Source organism: Schistocerca gregaria, chromosome 10 (assembly GCF_023897955.1).
Source record: "Schistocerca gregaria isolate iqSchGreg1 chromosome 10, iqSchGreg1.2, whole genome shotgun sequence".
NCBI lineage: Eukaryota > Metazoa > Arthropoda > Insecta > Orthoptera > Acrididae > Schistocerca > Schistocerca gregaria.
In genome coordinates, this window is record NC_064929.1 from 121,755,589 (window position 1) to 121,770,643 (window position 15,055).

The following is a 15,055-nucleotide window of genomic DNA, read 5'->3' on the forward strand; positions in this document are numbered from 1 at the left end:
GTCTCACGCGGTCTGCACGTCCAGCACGAACGCTGGTCCAACTGAGGCGGCAGGTGGAAATGGCATGGCAAGCCGTTCCACAGGACTACATCCAGCATCTCTACGATCGTCTCCATGGGAGAATAGCAGCCTGCATTGCTGCGAAAGGTGGATATACACTGTACTAGCGCCGACATTGTGCATGCTCTGTTGCCTGTGTCTATGTGCCTGTGGTTCTGTCAGTGTGATCATGTGATGTATCTGACCCCAGGAATGTGTCAATAAAGTTTGCCCTTCCTGGGACAATGAATTCACGGTGTTCTTATTTCAATTTCCAGGAGTGTATTAAAAAACGAGAAACCTGCCTCGATTGCGTAAGAAGCATCTAGTGTTAACCTGGGTTTTGGCGTAGATAACTACACCTTCTTCAGAACAATAAAACCCACAAGTGCCTAAGAAGACCTTTGTCAATTATTAAAAGAACACCATGCCTATACATTTATAAACGAAAAAAAGGGAAAACGCAAACAGTACATATGTACAAAGTCTAAACCGTTACTTAACTTAATGGTGTAACCTCCACCTCACACTGGCCTATGTTTGGTGGGCCATGACCCGCCATAAACTGCACCGAGCTTTTGATTAGTTGTCTGCTCAAGTCAGTATTCGTTTATACCTAAGCGAAATGTGTTTCCTCTCATCCATAAACAATACTTCTCCCCTCAAATTCTTCGTTTTTTAGCTTCTCCCTGTTGTGTACATAGTTCTGCGTAGTCAGTGCGTACACAACTTTCCCACTAGAGATCGCCCCGCTAAGCACAACAGCACAGATGCAGCGCTCGTCCGTCTCTGCACTAGGAGATGGCGCTTCCTCAGACATAGACCAAATTCTGCTTCCGCCAATCCGCGCATTAATATTAACGCAGCCAAAGAGATTGCTGCTAACGTAGAACCTTTTCTCCTTGCGGATCACACTTGCACAGTGATACCTGAACGCATGAGATGTTATAACGAGTGTACAGACCTCCAATTAGTTAATCTGCTACTCTATGCGTGCAAGTGGCATTTCTATCGTCTGACTTAACGGAAGAAGGTAAACACGCCAAGATAAGACCATGAGACATATTGCTGACATTCACGTACTTCGTTAGAGCGACAAGTCAAATAATCTGATGGTGTGTGTACCGAAGGTCTTACAGTATGCACACCACATTCCCCTTCTTCCAACCTCAGTTATATCATTGCTCGAATAGTTGTATGTTTCGATTTTATGTTATTTGCCTGTGATTTTCATGTTTGATTCTTCTCGTTTGATGCAAGGATATAAGTGCTTCCATCACATTTGAGCTCATTTCAAAATTTCTGATTGTACTGATCTGAAATGAAACGCATATCTTTTACTTCGTAATACGACCCTCTGAGTTCATCTATAGGGATCCATGGGATATGATTCGGGTGGTATGTAACGCATTATGTGTCTCTTCTGGCAATCTATTATTCTTGTAGCATTTAACTGCTATGAAGTACCCTATTTATGCCAGTAAAACGCCTGGGAGCTATTTAATTTAGGTAAAATTAATAACGTTACTTCAAAAACAAATAAATGCACTGACACTTAGAAAAAAAACAGAACACCTTGAACGACTATAGATAGGATTTTTATATTTACAAGATATGTACATTAGTATGTTCCGCACAAATGATTAGCATTTGAAACATGTCAGTCCCCGGATTCTTTCTTTCACTTGCGCCTTTGTCCTGCAATGGTCGAAGGGTCGGCGTGGTTACAACGCAATTGGCAAGGTTAATTGAAAGGGGTGGCCGGATCCCCTTCCTGCCACCACCCCATCCCCCCCCCCCCCCCCCCCCGGACGGAATCTGTGTACCCCAGCTGTCTGCGTCTAGTGTAAACCATGAAATAGTGCGGAAGTGTTACAAATGTCTATGTGTCGTGTAATTGAGGCGGGATGTGGGGACAAGCCCGGTATTCACCTAGCACGATGTGGAAAACCGCCTAAAAACCACATCCAGGCTGGCCGACACACTTGCACACGTCGTTAATCCTTCGAGTCCAGGAAGCAGCACGTTAGTGCTCCCGGCTACTCTGGCGGGTTATAGCGGTAGAACACCACCTACTCGTAAAGATGTACCTGTGGCTCTCGCTGTCGCTGTAAACAGAAGGTGTTATACGGCAAGCGTGCAGGCTCATGCGCGGCTCGTACCGTCAAATCAGTGCGTTTGAAAGAGGGCGCATTATTGGGATACGAGTACGTGATGCATCCATCCGGGAAATTGTTCATTGTGTAGGCGAGGTGTTTCGGCAGAGTTGTGCGACTGGATTCGTGATTTCCCGTCAGGAAGGTTGCAGTTGGTAGTAATAGACGGCAAATCATCGAGTAAAACTGAAGTGATATCAGGTGTTCACCAAGGAAGCGTCCTGGGACATCTGCTGTTCCTGATCTATACAAATGACCTGGGTGACAATCTGAGCAGTTCTCTTAGGTTGTTCTCAGATGATGCTGTAATTTACCGTCTAGTAAGGTCATCCGTAGACCAGTATCAGTTGCAAAGCGATTTAGAAAAGATTTTCTGTATGTTGTGGCAGGTGGCAGTCGACGCTAAATAACGAAAAGTGTGAGGTGATCCACATGAGTTGCAAAAGAAATTTGTTGGAATTCGATTACTCGATAAATAGTACAATTGTCAAAGCTGTCAATTCAACTAAGTACCTGGGTGTTAAAATTACGAACTACTTCAGTTGGAAAGACCACATAGGCGAGCAAAAGGTTGCATTGGATTGGCAGGACACTTAGAAGATGCAAAAAGTCCACTAAAGAGACAGCTTACACTACACTCGTTCGTCCTCTGTTAGAATACTGCTGCGCGGTGTGGGATCCTTACCAGGTGGGACTGACGGAGGACATTGTAAGGGCGCAAAAAAGGGCAGCTCGTTGTTTCCCGCGCGCTCTTCGGGAGTGGAATTGTAGAGAGATAGTATGATTGTGGTTCGATGAACCCTCTGCCAAGCAGTTAAATGGCTATTGCGGAGTAATCATGCAGATATGTGGATGTAACGGATATGTGTAGAATGGTTCACGGAAGGCCATGAGAGGGCCTGAGAAGATCGGCACCTCATTCGAATGCCATTGAAGGACAAATGTGCGTCCTACTCGGCTCTGGCGCAACAGTGGAACACATCATACACTATCAGGGGTGACAGTGCCCCACCGTTCGTTACGGTACGGGTTACGTGCTCATCGTCCACTTCCTTGCCTATGTTTGGCAAACGTGCAGACATGCTAGAGGGCAATGATGTATGGAACAAAGTCACTGGGATCAGGAATGGGATTGGATAGTGTCTTCGGACGAATCCAGGTTCTAAATAATGGCCGAATTTTGGTTCGCCGCAGGCATGGGAGCCCCATCACAGTGACTGCATTCGCACGAGGGCCTTATGGTGTGGGGTGCCATTGGGTACAATCACAAATCACAGTTGCTGTTTGTCCAGCACACTGTTCCCAGTGTGGCATACGTGAAGAGATCCTGAGATCTGTAGCCGTACCCTTTCTGCACAACACCCCAGACGCCATTATTCAGCAAGACAACGTACAACCACAAGTTCCTTCGACTACCCTGTTGGCCGTGCGCTCTAACGCACTGCTTTCCGGGCGGGAAGGAGCGCCGGTCCCCGGCACGAATCCGCCCGGCGGATTTGTGCAGAGGTGCGGTGAGCCGGCCAGTCTGTGGGTGGTTTTTAGGCGGTTTTCCATCTGCCTCGGCGAATGCCGGCTGGTTCCCCTTATTCCGCCTCAGCTACACTATGTCGGCGATTGCTGTGCAAACAAGTTCTCCGTGTACGCGTGCACCAGCATTACTCTACCACGGAAACATAGGGGTTACACTCGTCTGGTGTGAGACGTTGCCTGGGAGGGGGGGGGGGGGGGAGTCCATCAGGGGCAGAACCGCACAATAACCCTGGGTTCGGTGTGGGGCGGGGAGGGGTGAGTGGACTGCGAAAGTCGTCGTGGGGTTCCGAACCACTGCAGCTGTGGCGGGGACGGAGCCTCTCCGTCGTTTCAAAACATAACATTACATAACATGTTCCTTCACGATCTAGAGCCTTCTTATTGCCACAGTATGTCAACCTTTTGCCGTGGCACACAAGATCACTTGACTTGTAGGCAATCGGAAGCGTGTGGGATATCGTGAAACGACGGGTGCAGCGCTGTTACCCAATGCCGACCACCACAGATGAACTTTGAGTGCAGCGTGGATGGCTGTACCATAGGACGCCATTCGCGCCTTATACCCGTCGATGCCATCACGTATGGAATAATTTATCAGGGCCCATGGCAGACCTTGTGCGTACACATGCTTAACCGACCCAGTGCTGATCATTTCTGCAGAACATACTGTCGTACACGTCCTGTGAATATGATCGTCCTGTCTCTAGACGTTCAATGTGTTTCTTTAGCCACACTGGATTAGCCGAGCGGTCTCAGGCGCTGCAGTCATGGACTGCTGATCCCGGCAGAGGTTCGAGTCTTCCCTTGGGCATGGGTGTGTGTGTTTTTCCTTAGGATAATTTAGGTTACGTAGTGTGTAAGCTTAGGGACTGGTGACCTTAGCAGTTAAGTCCCATAAGATTTCACACATATTTGAAAATTTTTTTGTTTTCCTTAACGTCAGTGTATATTTACCGTATTTTAACAAATAACTTATTGAACTTCAGATCATTGCCATTACTCCTGAATTTACAATGAAAGTGATTTAAGTTCCATTTGTTTTTTAACGGTAGCGGATGGTATCTAACCTGGAAGACAGCGTACCTAGCAACCGACGGCGTTGTCTGGGGGATATCGAACTATGGTGACCGATTTTGCAGTGACATGAAGGGATATGTACTAGAGAATTCCATGTCTTTCCCGACATTTTCTACGTTTTTTTTTTTACTATTGTTAGACATGAGGATGTATTTTCTGAAGCATTTGTGAGAAGGAGGGGATTGGTGTTCAACATCCCGTCGACAACTAGGTCATTAGAGACCTGCAGCACTTATGAACAGTTGTAGTTGTACGCTCCTAAATGGTGCAAAATATATTACAGCTACTTCGAAGATGACATTTTCACTCTGCAGCGGAATGTGCGCTGATATGAAACCTCCTGGAAGATTATGAAACTGTGTACCGAGACTCGAACTCGGGACCTATGCCTTTCCCGGGAATGTGCTCTATCAGCTGAGCTACCCAAGGCAAAGATCCCGTCTCGGTCCGGCACACAGTTTTTATTTCGAAGAAATTTTTAGTTCGTCACTTATTGAATTTTATGATGAGTAACATTTATGTATATTTATAACTTCTTACATAACGCGCGGACTGTTAAGTCAAGTTTGTCGCTGATGCACCGCATCGTATCTTAAAACAGAAATATGCCTTTCATCGTGGAACACGCGATACTCGCCACTGAACTGAATTTCTTTCATGCCTAGCAACTTTGCTTGTCTTCAAAACTGAAAGGATGTGTCTTCAGTAGGTTCTGTTTTAAAATATTGTTAACCTGTAACTAGTTTTAGATAATACCTTTGCATAGCTTCATTTGACTTGTCACTAATTATTTTGTGTGGTACAGTAATAGCGTCAGAGATGGACTATTAAGTGCAATGCTGACACGTTTTTCTCGATTACAGCTCTTTTACATCTGAAATATCTACAAACGTTTTTTTTTTTAATTTGGCAACACCTTAATTCCGGAAGAGGCTGCAGCAACAAAAACTGAATGCTGTCATTCAAAATGTCTCTCCGCAGTGCCGTATGACTGTTAGACACGCGTACCGTATGATTGTTCGCCTGCCTCGGTTACTTCCCTTCAGGTCGACTCTCCCGACATTCCACTGTTTCGTTTATCTCAGCCAGCGTCAGTAGTATCTTTGGTGTGTGTCGTTACGCGTTGATGTGAACGTTTTAGTTCCTTCGCTCGTTTGTTTCGTTTCTGTCATTGTTAAAATGATAGCCATTGAAGAACGTGTACTTTTAGTCGAACGGGTGTTCTAAGCTGGCGGTAAATAAACAGTTTCAGTTCGCCAAACATTTAATTCAGTTTTCTCGGAGACAATACTCCTACATCGCGATACTGTGCGAGATTTGACTAACAAATTTCGAAGTACGGGTTCAGTGACAGATGCACCGAGAAGTGGTCGTCGTAGCGTTTTGTCTGAGGATAAACTACTCCATATTCCCGATAAAATGACCACGAGTCCGAACAGTAAGAAAACTCGCCCAGGAAATCAATGTTAGTGTCGGAACGGCCCGCATAGCTGTAAGCAAAAAATTAGAACTTTACCCATACAAAATGAAAGTCGTGCAAAAACTAAAAAATACTGGTCATGGCAAGAGACTGCATTATGGTCAGTCGTTCAAAAGTTTCTTTCAACAGGAGGGAAGGGATATTCTTAATGAACCGTTTTTCAATGATGAGGCGTGGTTTCATTTATCCGGGTACATGAACTCGCAAAATTCTCGTATACGGAGTACGGAAAATCCATTGTGTATTCATGAGGAACCACTTCATTCTGTGAAAATGGGAGTTTGGGCGGCAATTTCTAGACGTCAGGTTGTGGGTCCCATATTTTTCAGAGAAACAAGACAAGCAAAACGATACTGCAGTGGTATTCTGTACCCATTCATAGGAGAACTTGTGTCAAGTGAAATTCGGAACGGTTATTTTCAACAAGATGGTGCAACCGCGCATACAGATCGCGTTTCAGTGTCACCACTTGCTGATGTTTTCGGTGATTGCATAATTTCACAGGGACACTGGCCTCCACGATCGCCTTACCTAACACCACCTGACTTTTTCTGCTGGGGTGCAGCGAAAGCAACAGTCTATAAAAACGAGTCCAAAATCCATCGATGATTTGAAAACTGCAATATCCCCTTTCACTGCTTCTGTTACAGAAGAAATGTTACAGCTTGTGTTTGGAAATATGACTAGACTCATTGAATTGTGTATTCAACAACAGGGGGTACACTTTCACCATTTATGTTAAAATTTGTTAGTAAAAATGAATATTGCCGGCCGGTGTGGCCAAGCGGTTCTAGGCCCTTCAGTCTGGAACCGTGCGACAGCCACGGTCGCAGGTTCGAATCCTGCCTCGGGCATGGCTGTGTGTGATGTCCATAGGACAGTTAGGTTCAAGTAGTTCTAAGTTCTAGGGGACTGATGACCTCAGAAGTTAAGTCCCATAGGGCTCAGAGGCATTAGAACCATTTAAAAATGGATATCCAATAAATCAATTACTTGTATTTCACTGAGTTTCATTCCCCTATATTCACTGCGGCATACGGCACATGCGGCTAACAATCACACTGCACTGCGGAGAGGCTTTTTGAACACCCCGTATATTCTGCTCTTACTGCGCATCTGGTTTGATGCGGACTTGGGAGAAGTGTTTCAGGGTTCAGATCGTGTTACCTCTGATTTCCGGGACCTTTCTGTGAGAGCCCTGTCTGGTGCTTTGACTTTCCAGGTGCTCTCTTGCAGCAAGACTTCCTGGCAACCAGCCATGGGCGGCTACGTGGCTCCAGAGAACGCCATCGTCTGCGGAAGGACGGCCTCTGGAAGGCCGCTGTACTTCGGAAGGGCATTCGACGAAGGGAAATACCACTTTGGAACGGTACGTGCCCTTTAAACAGCTCCTAATATAAGGGTACGCCACATACGGCCCTATATCACTTTGCGGCGCTCTACGTCGCTACCCTGACGTATTCTGTAACGGTGTCCACACGCTCAAGTTCCATCTGTAAATTAATAGTTTTATTTCTAAACCTAGTTGTCTAGATCACACAAATTTTACAATTCATAGTTTCGGATACTGTCATGTCCAGATTTGTTACAAATCGAAAATCAGATCTAAGTTCAATTGACTGAGGCAAAATGTGTTCAAGGACATGTGATACATAAGAAAAATGCAAACTATTTATATGGTTAAGAGCCATGCATAGCTGCAATATACAGGGTGGTCCTTGATCGTGACCGGGACAAACATCTCATGAAGTAAGGGTCAAACGAAAACACTACAACGAACGAAACTTGTCTAGGTTGAACTGGGAAACCAGATGGCGCTATGGTTGGCCCGCTAGATGGCGCTGCCATAGGTCAAACGGATATCAACTGCGTTTTTTTTTTTAAATAAGAGTTCGTAAAGAAATATGAATGTTTTAGTTGGACCACTTTTTTCGCTTTGTGATAGACGGCGCTGTAATGGTCACAAACACGTAAGTACGTGTTATCACGTAACATTCCGTCAGTGCGGACGGTATTTGCTTCGTGATACATTACCCGTGTTAAAATGGACCGTTTACCAGTTGCGGAAAAGGTCGACATCGTGTTGATGTATGGCTATTGTGATCAATATGCCCAACGGGCGTGTGGTGTGTACGCTGCTCGGTATCCTGGACGACATCATCCAAGTTTTCGGACCCTTCGCCGGATAGTTACGTTATTTAAGGAAATAGAAAGTGTTCAACCACATGTGAAACGTCAACCACGACGTGCAAAAAAATATGATGCCCAAGTAGGTGCTGCATAACGATACTGTGTCGCCTGGCCACCAACAGTTGTTGCAGACGATTTGATTCAAGGATCCAGTTATATGGCTCCTTCTGTGTATAGCTATTTTACGACTATGACGTGTGGGGACTGAAGATGGCACCAACGTAATGCCAGAACTAGTAGCATATAAGAAGTTCATAAAATAAATTTCTGCAATACATACGGCTGTTGGTAAATTATTGCATCAAGAAATACATCCCAGACTTTGTCCCATGGTCCATAATGGATGAACGAAGATTACATACGGTAACTCTGGCTGAGAAGTATAATGCGTATTAGACCGCAGCCTCAGCCTCTAGCATGGAAACCACGCATTTCCGGACGTAAGTTCATTAGATTCACTTGAGTTTGTACACGGTGGGAAAAACCACCCCGTATATGGTTACTATACATGGCTCTTGAAAGTAGTTTTCATTTTCTTAAGTATCACTTGCCCTCTTGTAGATTTCGCTTGAGCCAATGAAACATACACTCCTGGAAATTGAAGTAAGAACACTGTGAATTCATTGTCCCAGGAAGGGGAAACTTTATTGACACATTCCTGGGGTCAGATACATCACATGATCACACTGACAGAACCACAGGCACATAGACACAGGCAACAGAGCATGAACAAAGTCGACACTAGTACAGTGTATATCCATCTTTCACAGCAATGCAGGCTGCTATTCTCCCATGGAGACGATCGTAGAGATGCTGGATGTAGTCCTGTGGAACGGCTTGCCATGCCATTTCCACCTGGCGCCTCAGTTGGACCAGCGTTCGTGCTGGACGTGCAGACCGCGTGAGACGACGCTTCATCCAGTCCCAAACATGCTCAATGGGGGACAGATCCGGAGATTTTGCTGGCCAGGGTAGTTGACTTACAGCTTCTAGAGCACGTTGGGTGGCACGGGATACATGCGGACGTGCATTGTCCTGTTGGAACAGCAAGTTCCCTTGCCGGTCTAGGAATGGTAGAACAATGGGTTCGATGACGGTTTGGATGTACCGTGCACTATTCAGTGTCCCCTCGACGATCACCAGAGGTGTACGGCCAGTGTAGGAGATCGCTCCCCACACCATGATGCCGGGTGTTGCCCTGTGTGCCTCGGTCGTATGCAGTCCTGATTGTGGCGCTCACCTGCACGGCGCCAAACACGCATACGACCATCATTGGCACCAAGGCAGAAGCGACTCTCATCCCTGAAGACGACACGTCTCCATTCGTCACTCCATTCACGCCTGTCGCGACACCACTGGAGGCGGGCTGCACGATGTTGGGGCGTGAGCGGAAGACGGCCTAACGGTGTACGGGACCGTAGCCCAGCTTCATGGAGACGGTTGCGAATGGTCCTCGCCAATACCCCAGGAGCAACAGTGTCCCTAATTTGCTGGGAAGTGGCGATGCGGTCCCCTACGGCAACTGCGTAGAATCCTACGGTCTAGGCGTGCATCCGTTCGTCGCTGCGGTCCGGTCCCAGGTCGACGGGCACGTGCACCTTCCGCTGACCACTGGCGACAACACCGATGTACTGTGGAGACCTCACGCCCCACGTGTTGAGCAATTCGGCGGTACGTCCACCCGGCCTCCCGCATGCCCACTATACGCCCTCGCTCAAAGTCCGTCAACTGCACATACGGTTCACGTCCACGCTGTCGCGGCATGCTACCAGTGTTAAAGACTGCGATGGAGCTCCGTATGCCACGGTAAACTGGCTGACACTGACGGCGGCGGTGCACAAATGCTGCGCAGCTAGCGCCATTCGACGGCCAACACCGCGGTTCCTGGTGTGTCCGCTGTGCCGTGCGTGTGATCATTGCTTGTACAGCCCTCTCGCAGTGTCCGGGGCAAGTATGGTGGGTCTGACACACCGGTGTCATTGTGTTCTTTTTTCCATTTCCAGGAGTGTAGTTGGCTACACCGCTGTTTTTCTATTTGTTACAGATCTGACGACGGAAGTGGCCGAAGCGGGTAACTGTGAATTGTAAAATTTGTGCGATGTAGACAGAACTTTACAAATAAAGTTCCATAACATGATGGCAACTCATTTACAAACTTTGTGTCTTCAACTGATAAAAGTGACCTAATAAAGTGGCTCGTAAACTGGTCATAAAATATATCGGAAAAATAGTGTTTTAGAGATCGTTCTCTTTATATTTTTATTGTGATTCTGCTGGGAATGCAGACACTATTATACGTCAGTATGGTCGCCTCATGATGGTGCGTGGTAACATCTGTTCAGCGGTCGTACTATCAGAAATGGTCCGTCAACAATACCATTCTTTATTTATGGAGGTGCTCGCTCATGCCGATGACATGATGGCCCTATTTTCCTTCGGTTAGTGTTCATCTGCTAACCTATGAATGACGTCAAAAAGGAATACAAACGTCTAGAAAATGAGTTCGACAGGAAGTGCAAAATGGCTAAGCAGGGATGGCTAGAGGACAAATGTAAGGATGCAGAGGCTTATCTCATTAGGGGTAAGATAGATAATGCCTACAGGAAAATTAAAGAGACCTTTGTAGAAATGAGAACCACTTGTATGAATATCAAGATCTTAGAAGGAAACCCAGTTCTAAGCAAAGAAGGGAAAGCAGAAAGGTGGAAGGAGTATAAAGAGGATCTATACAAGAGTCATATACTTGATGACAATATTATAGAAATAGAAGAGGATGTAGATGAACTTGAAATGGGAGATATGATATTGCGTGAAAAGTTTGACAGAGCACTAAAAGACCTAAATCGAAACAAGGCCCTCGGAGTGGACAACATTCCATTAGAACGACTGACAGCCCTGGAAGACCCAGTACTGACCAAACCCTAACATCTGGCGAGCAAGATGTATGAGACAGGCGAAATACCCTCCGACTTCACGAAGAATATAATTATTCCAATCCCACAGAAAGCTGGTGTTGACATACGTGATAGTTACTGAACTATCAGCTTAATAAATCGCGGCTGCAAAATACCAACGCGAATTCTTTATGGACGAATGGAAAAACAGGTAGAAGCCGCCCTCGGGGAAGATCAGTTTTGATTCCGTAGCAATATTGGAACACGTTACGCAATACTGACCATACGACTTATCTTAGAATATAGATTAAGGAAAGGGAGACCTCTGTTTCTAGTATTTGTAGACTTAGAGAAAGCGTTTGACAGCGTTGACTGGAACACTCTGTTTCAAATTCTAGAGGTGGCAAGGGAAAAATACAAGGAGCGAAAGGCCATTTACAATTTGTACAGAAACCAGATGGCAGTTATAAGACTCGAAGGGCATGAAAGTGAAGCATTGGTTGGGAAGAGGGTGAGACAGGGCTGTAGCCTCTTCCTGATATTATTCAATCTGTATATTGAGCAAGCAGTAAAGAAAACAAAAGAAAAATTCGGAGTAGGTATTAGAACCCTAGGAGAAGAAATAAAAACTTTGAGGTTCGTCGATGACATTGTAATTCTATCAGAGAGAGCAAAGGACTTGGAAGAGCAGTTGGACAGAATGGACAGTGTTGTGAAAGAAGGATATAAGATGAACACCAACAAAAGCAGAACGAGGATAATGGAATGTAGTCGAATTAAGTCGAGTGATGCTGAGGGAATTAGATTAGGAAATGAGACACTTAAAGCAGTAAAGGAGTTTTACTATTTGGGAGCAAAATAAGTGATGATGGTCGAAGTAGAGAGGATATAAAATGTAGACTGGCAATGGCAAGGAAAGCGTTTCTCAAGAAGAGAAATTTGTTACCATCGAGTACAGATTTAAGTGTCTAGAAGTGGTTTCTGAAAGTATTTGTGTGGAGTGTAGCCATGTATGGAAGTGAAACGTGGACGATAAATAGTTTACACAAGAAGAGAATAGAAGCTTTCGAATATGTGGTGCTACAGAAGAATGCTGAAGATTAGATGGGTAGATCACATAACTAATGAGGAGGTATTGAACAGAATTGGGGAGAAGAGGAGTTTGTGGTACAACTTGACAAAAAGAAGGGACCGGTTGGTAGGACATGTTCTGAGGCATCAAGGGATCACCAATTTAGTATTGGAGGACAGCCTGGAGGATAAAAATCGTAGAGGGAGAGCAAGAGATAATAGAATAAGCAGATTCAGAAGGATGCAGGTTGCAGTAGGTACTGGGAGATGAAGAAGCTTGCACAGGATAGAGCAGCATGGAGAGCTTCATCAAAACAGTCTCTGGACTGAAGACCACAACAGCAACAACAACCGCTTTTCAAGAATTACCCATTCTTTTCCAGTCCACTTGCATGTGCTTTCCGTTCTCTTTTATAATTACAGTGTAATCATCAAACATCAAAGTTCTTTTACTACATCTTGAACTTCAATCTCTTTTCCAAAGTGCTCTGGATTTCCTTCACTGAATGTACAGACTGAATAATACTGGCGATGGGCTACAACCATATCTCACTCACTTCTCAGCCACTGCTCCCCTTTCATGTCCTTCCACTGTTCTACCTAAAATCTGGTTACTGCATAAACTCCCTGTATTTTACCCGGCTAGCTTCCGAATTTCAGTGTGTACCCCAATGAACATTATCAAATGCTTTCTGTAAATCTGCAGATACTCTAAGCAATGGTTTACCTTTCTTGAACCCAACTGCTAAGATAATTGGCAAGGTGAGTAGATCCCCCCCGCATTCCTTCCTACATTTGCCAGAAATCCTAACTCTTCTTCCTCGAGTTCGGCTTTTACCAGCTTTTCCATTCTTTTGCAAATAATGCATGTCAGAATTTTGGAAACATGTCTTATTAAATTGCTGGTTCTGTAATGTTAACATATCTCAGCTCCTGCCTGGTTTGAAACTGGTATTACTACATTCTTCTGTGAGTATGAGGGTGTCTGGCCTGTCTCATATATTTTGCACACTAATTGCAAAATTTCGCTATTGTTGACTCTCCCAACTATCTCAATAACTCTGACGGAATTTCGTCTACTCCATGAGAGTAAATTCTTCTCTGACAAGGAGGGGTCCGACTTTTTAAAACAATTTGAACTGTGATATAGATTATATGGTGGTCATGCCGTACTGATTTTTATATGTCATCAACGTGAACGTCAGAGAGAGAGAGAGAGAGAGAGAGTGCAAGTTACGTAGCCGTTAAACAACCTTTGGTCTTATAGTGGCACAGTCTTCACCCCCGTGCAAACTGAAGTCTGGCAAGCGATGGACGTTTTCATTAGTGCTGTGTTTACTTGTGATTCCGTACGTTAGCTGAAGATAGATTTACTTTAAATGACAGTAAGGGTGAGTACGACGAATACATTAGAAACCGAAGATAATATACACTACTGGCAACTGAAATTGCTACACCAAGAAGATTTGATGTTTTACCGAATTCCTGATATACACAGTACACACGTGAAATGGTAGTATAGGTAAGGCCCCACTTGATCGCTACCTCGGAGATGCTGTGTCTCATCGCTCCTGTGCCGACTGTAACACCACATCCCAACGCACTTAAATCTTGATAACCTGTCATTGCAGCAGCAGTAACCTGTGGAAACATTACCGCCTGCCCCTAGTTTTCTTGTATAAGCGTTGTCGACCGCAGCGCCGTATTCTGCCAGTTTACATGTCTCCGTGTTTGAATACGCATGCCTGTACAAATTTCTTTGACGCGTCAGTGTATTTCCCATCGTCGATCATACATTCACCTGCTTCCATCTGCATAATTTCTCCGTCAATTTAATGATACCGAGCCTTTTATACAACGTCCGAAAATATTTTCGGAGAGCCGACTTGTTAAACATTTCTGAAACTTCCGCTGAACTAGAAATGAATCAGTGAATGAATAGCTTGATTTTTGGAACCATTTCTTTTTCCCCGCAGGCTGACCCGGAAGACGGACTGCTCTACAGCATGGCGAATGGTGGCACGTGGTATGGCTGTGTCCGCACCTCCCAAAACTTCGACATCCTCGTCGCTGCCTGAACCCTTTTGCTGTCAGCCGATTTGGAGTGGTGTGTCCTAAAAATGTCAGGTGTATTTATACCGTTATGTTACATTCTATCTAAATTGCCATATATCACAAAGTATTCACTTCAAAAATATGAAAAAAATTAACACTTATTCTTAAAAGTATTATGGCTTACATAGGTTACCATAATGTTTGAAATGAATTTGATTGTGACAATCGAAATAAAATTTTTTTAATATTTTAAATCTGACTTTGATTCTATACATCCAACACTGTGCTTCAATTTAAGAAGGCTAACTACAGTCCATAGAATCTTCACAGATTTCTAAGTAAAATGACATGAGGTATATGAAATTTGCGTTATTATTTGTAGAGGATCGGAAGATCAGTTTCCATTGTGTAGAAATGTGGGAAGACGTGAGGCAATACTGACCCTACGACTTATCTTAGAAGAAAGATTATGGAAAGGCAAACCTACGTTTCTAGCATTTGTAGACTTAGAGTAAGCTTTTGACAATGTTGATTGGAATACTCTCTTTCAAATTCTAAAGGTG

The 15,055-nt window shown here is 44.7% G+C and overlaps 1 protein-coding gene across 1 annotated transcript in view; it reads left to right on the forward strand.

Annotated features, from left to right (window-relative positions):
- LOC126293608 (uncharacterized) overlaps positions 1–14,746 on the forward strand; it is a 182,317-nt gene extending 167,571 nt beyond the window's left edge. Inside the window, exons 5-6 of the mRNA XM_049986892.1 lie at positions 7,505–7,651; positions 14,414–14,746. Of these exons, the coding sequence (XP_049842849.1) occupies positions 7,505–7,651; positions 14,414–14,515 (249 nt within the window). The 3' untranslated portion in view covers positions 14,516–14,746. The remainder of the gene's footprint in view (positions 1–7,504; positions 7,652–14,413) is intronic.
- The last annotated feature ends 309 nt before the right edge of the window (positions 14,747–15,055 follow it).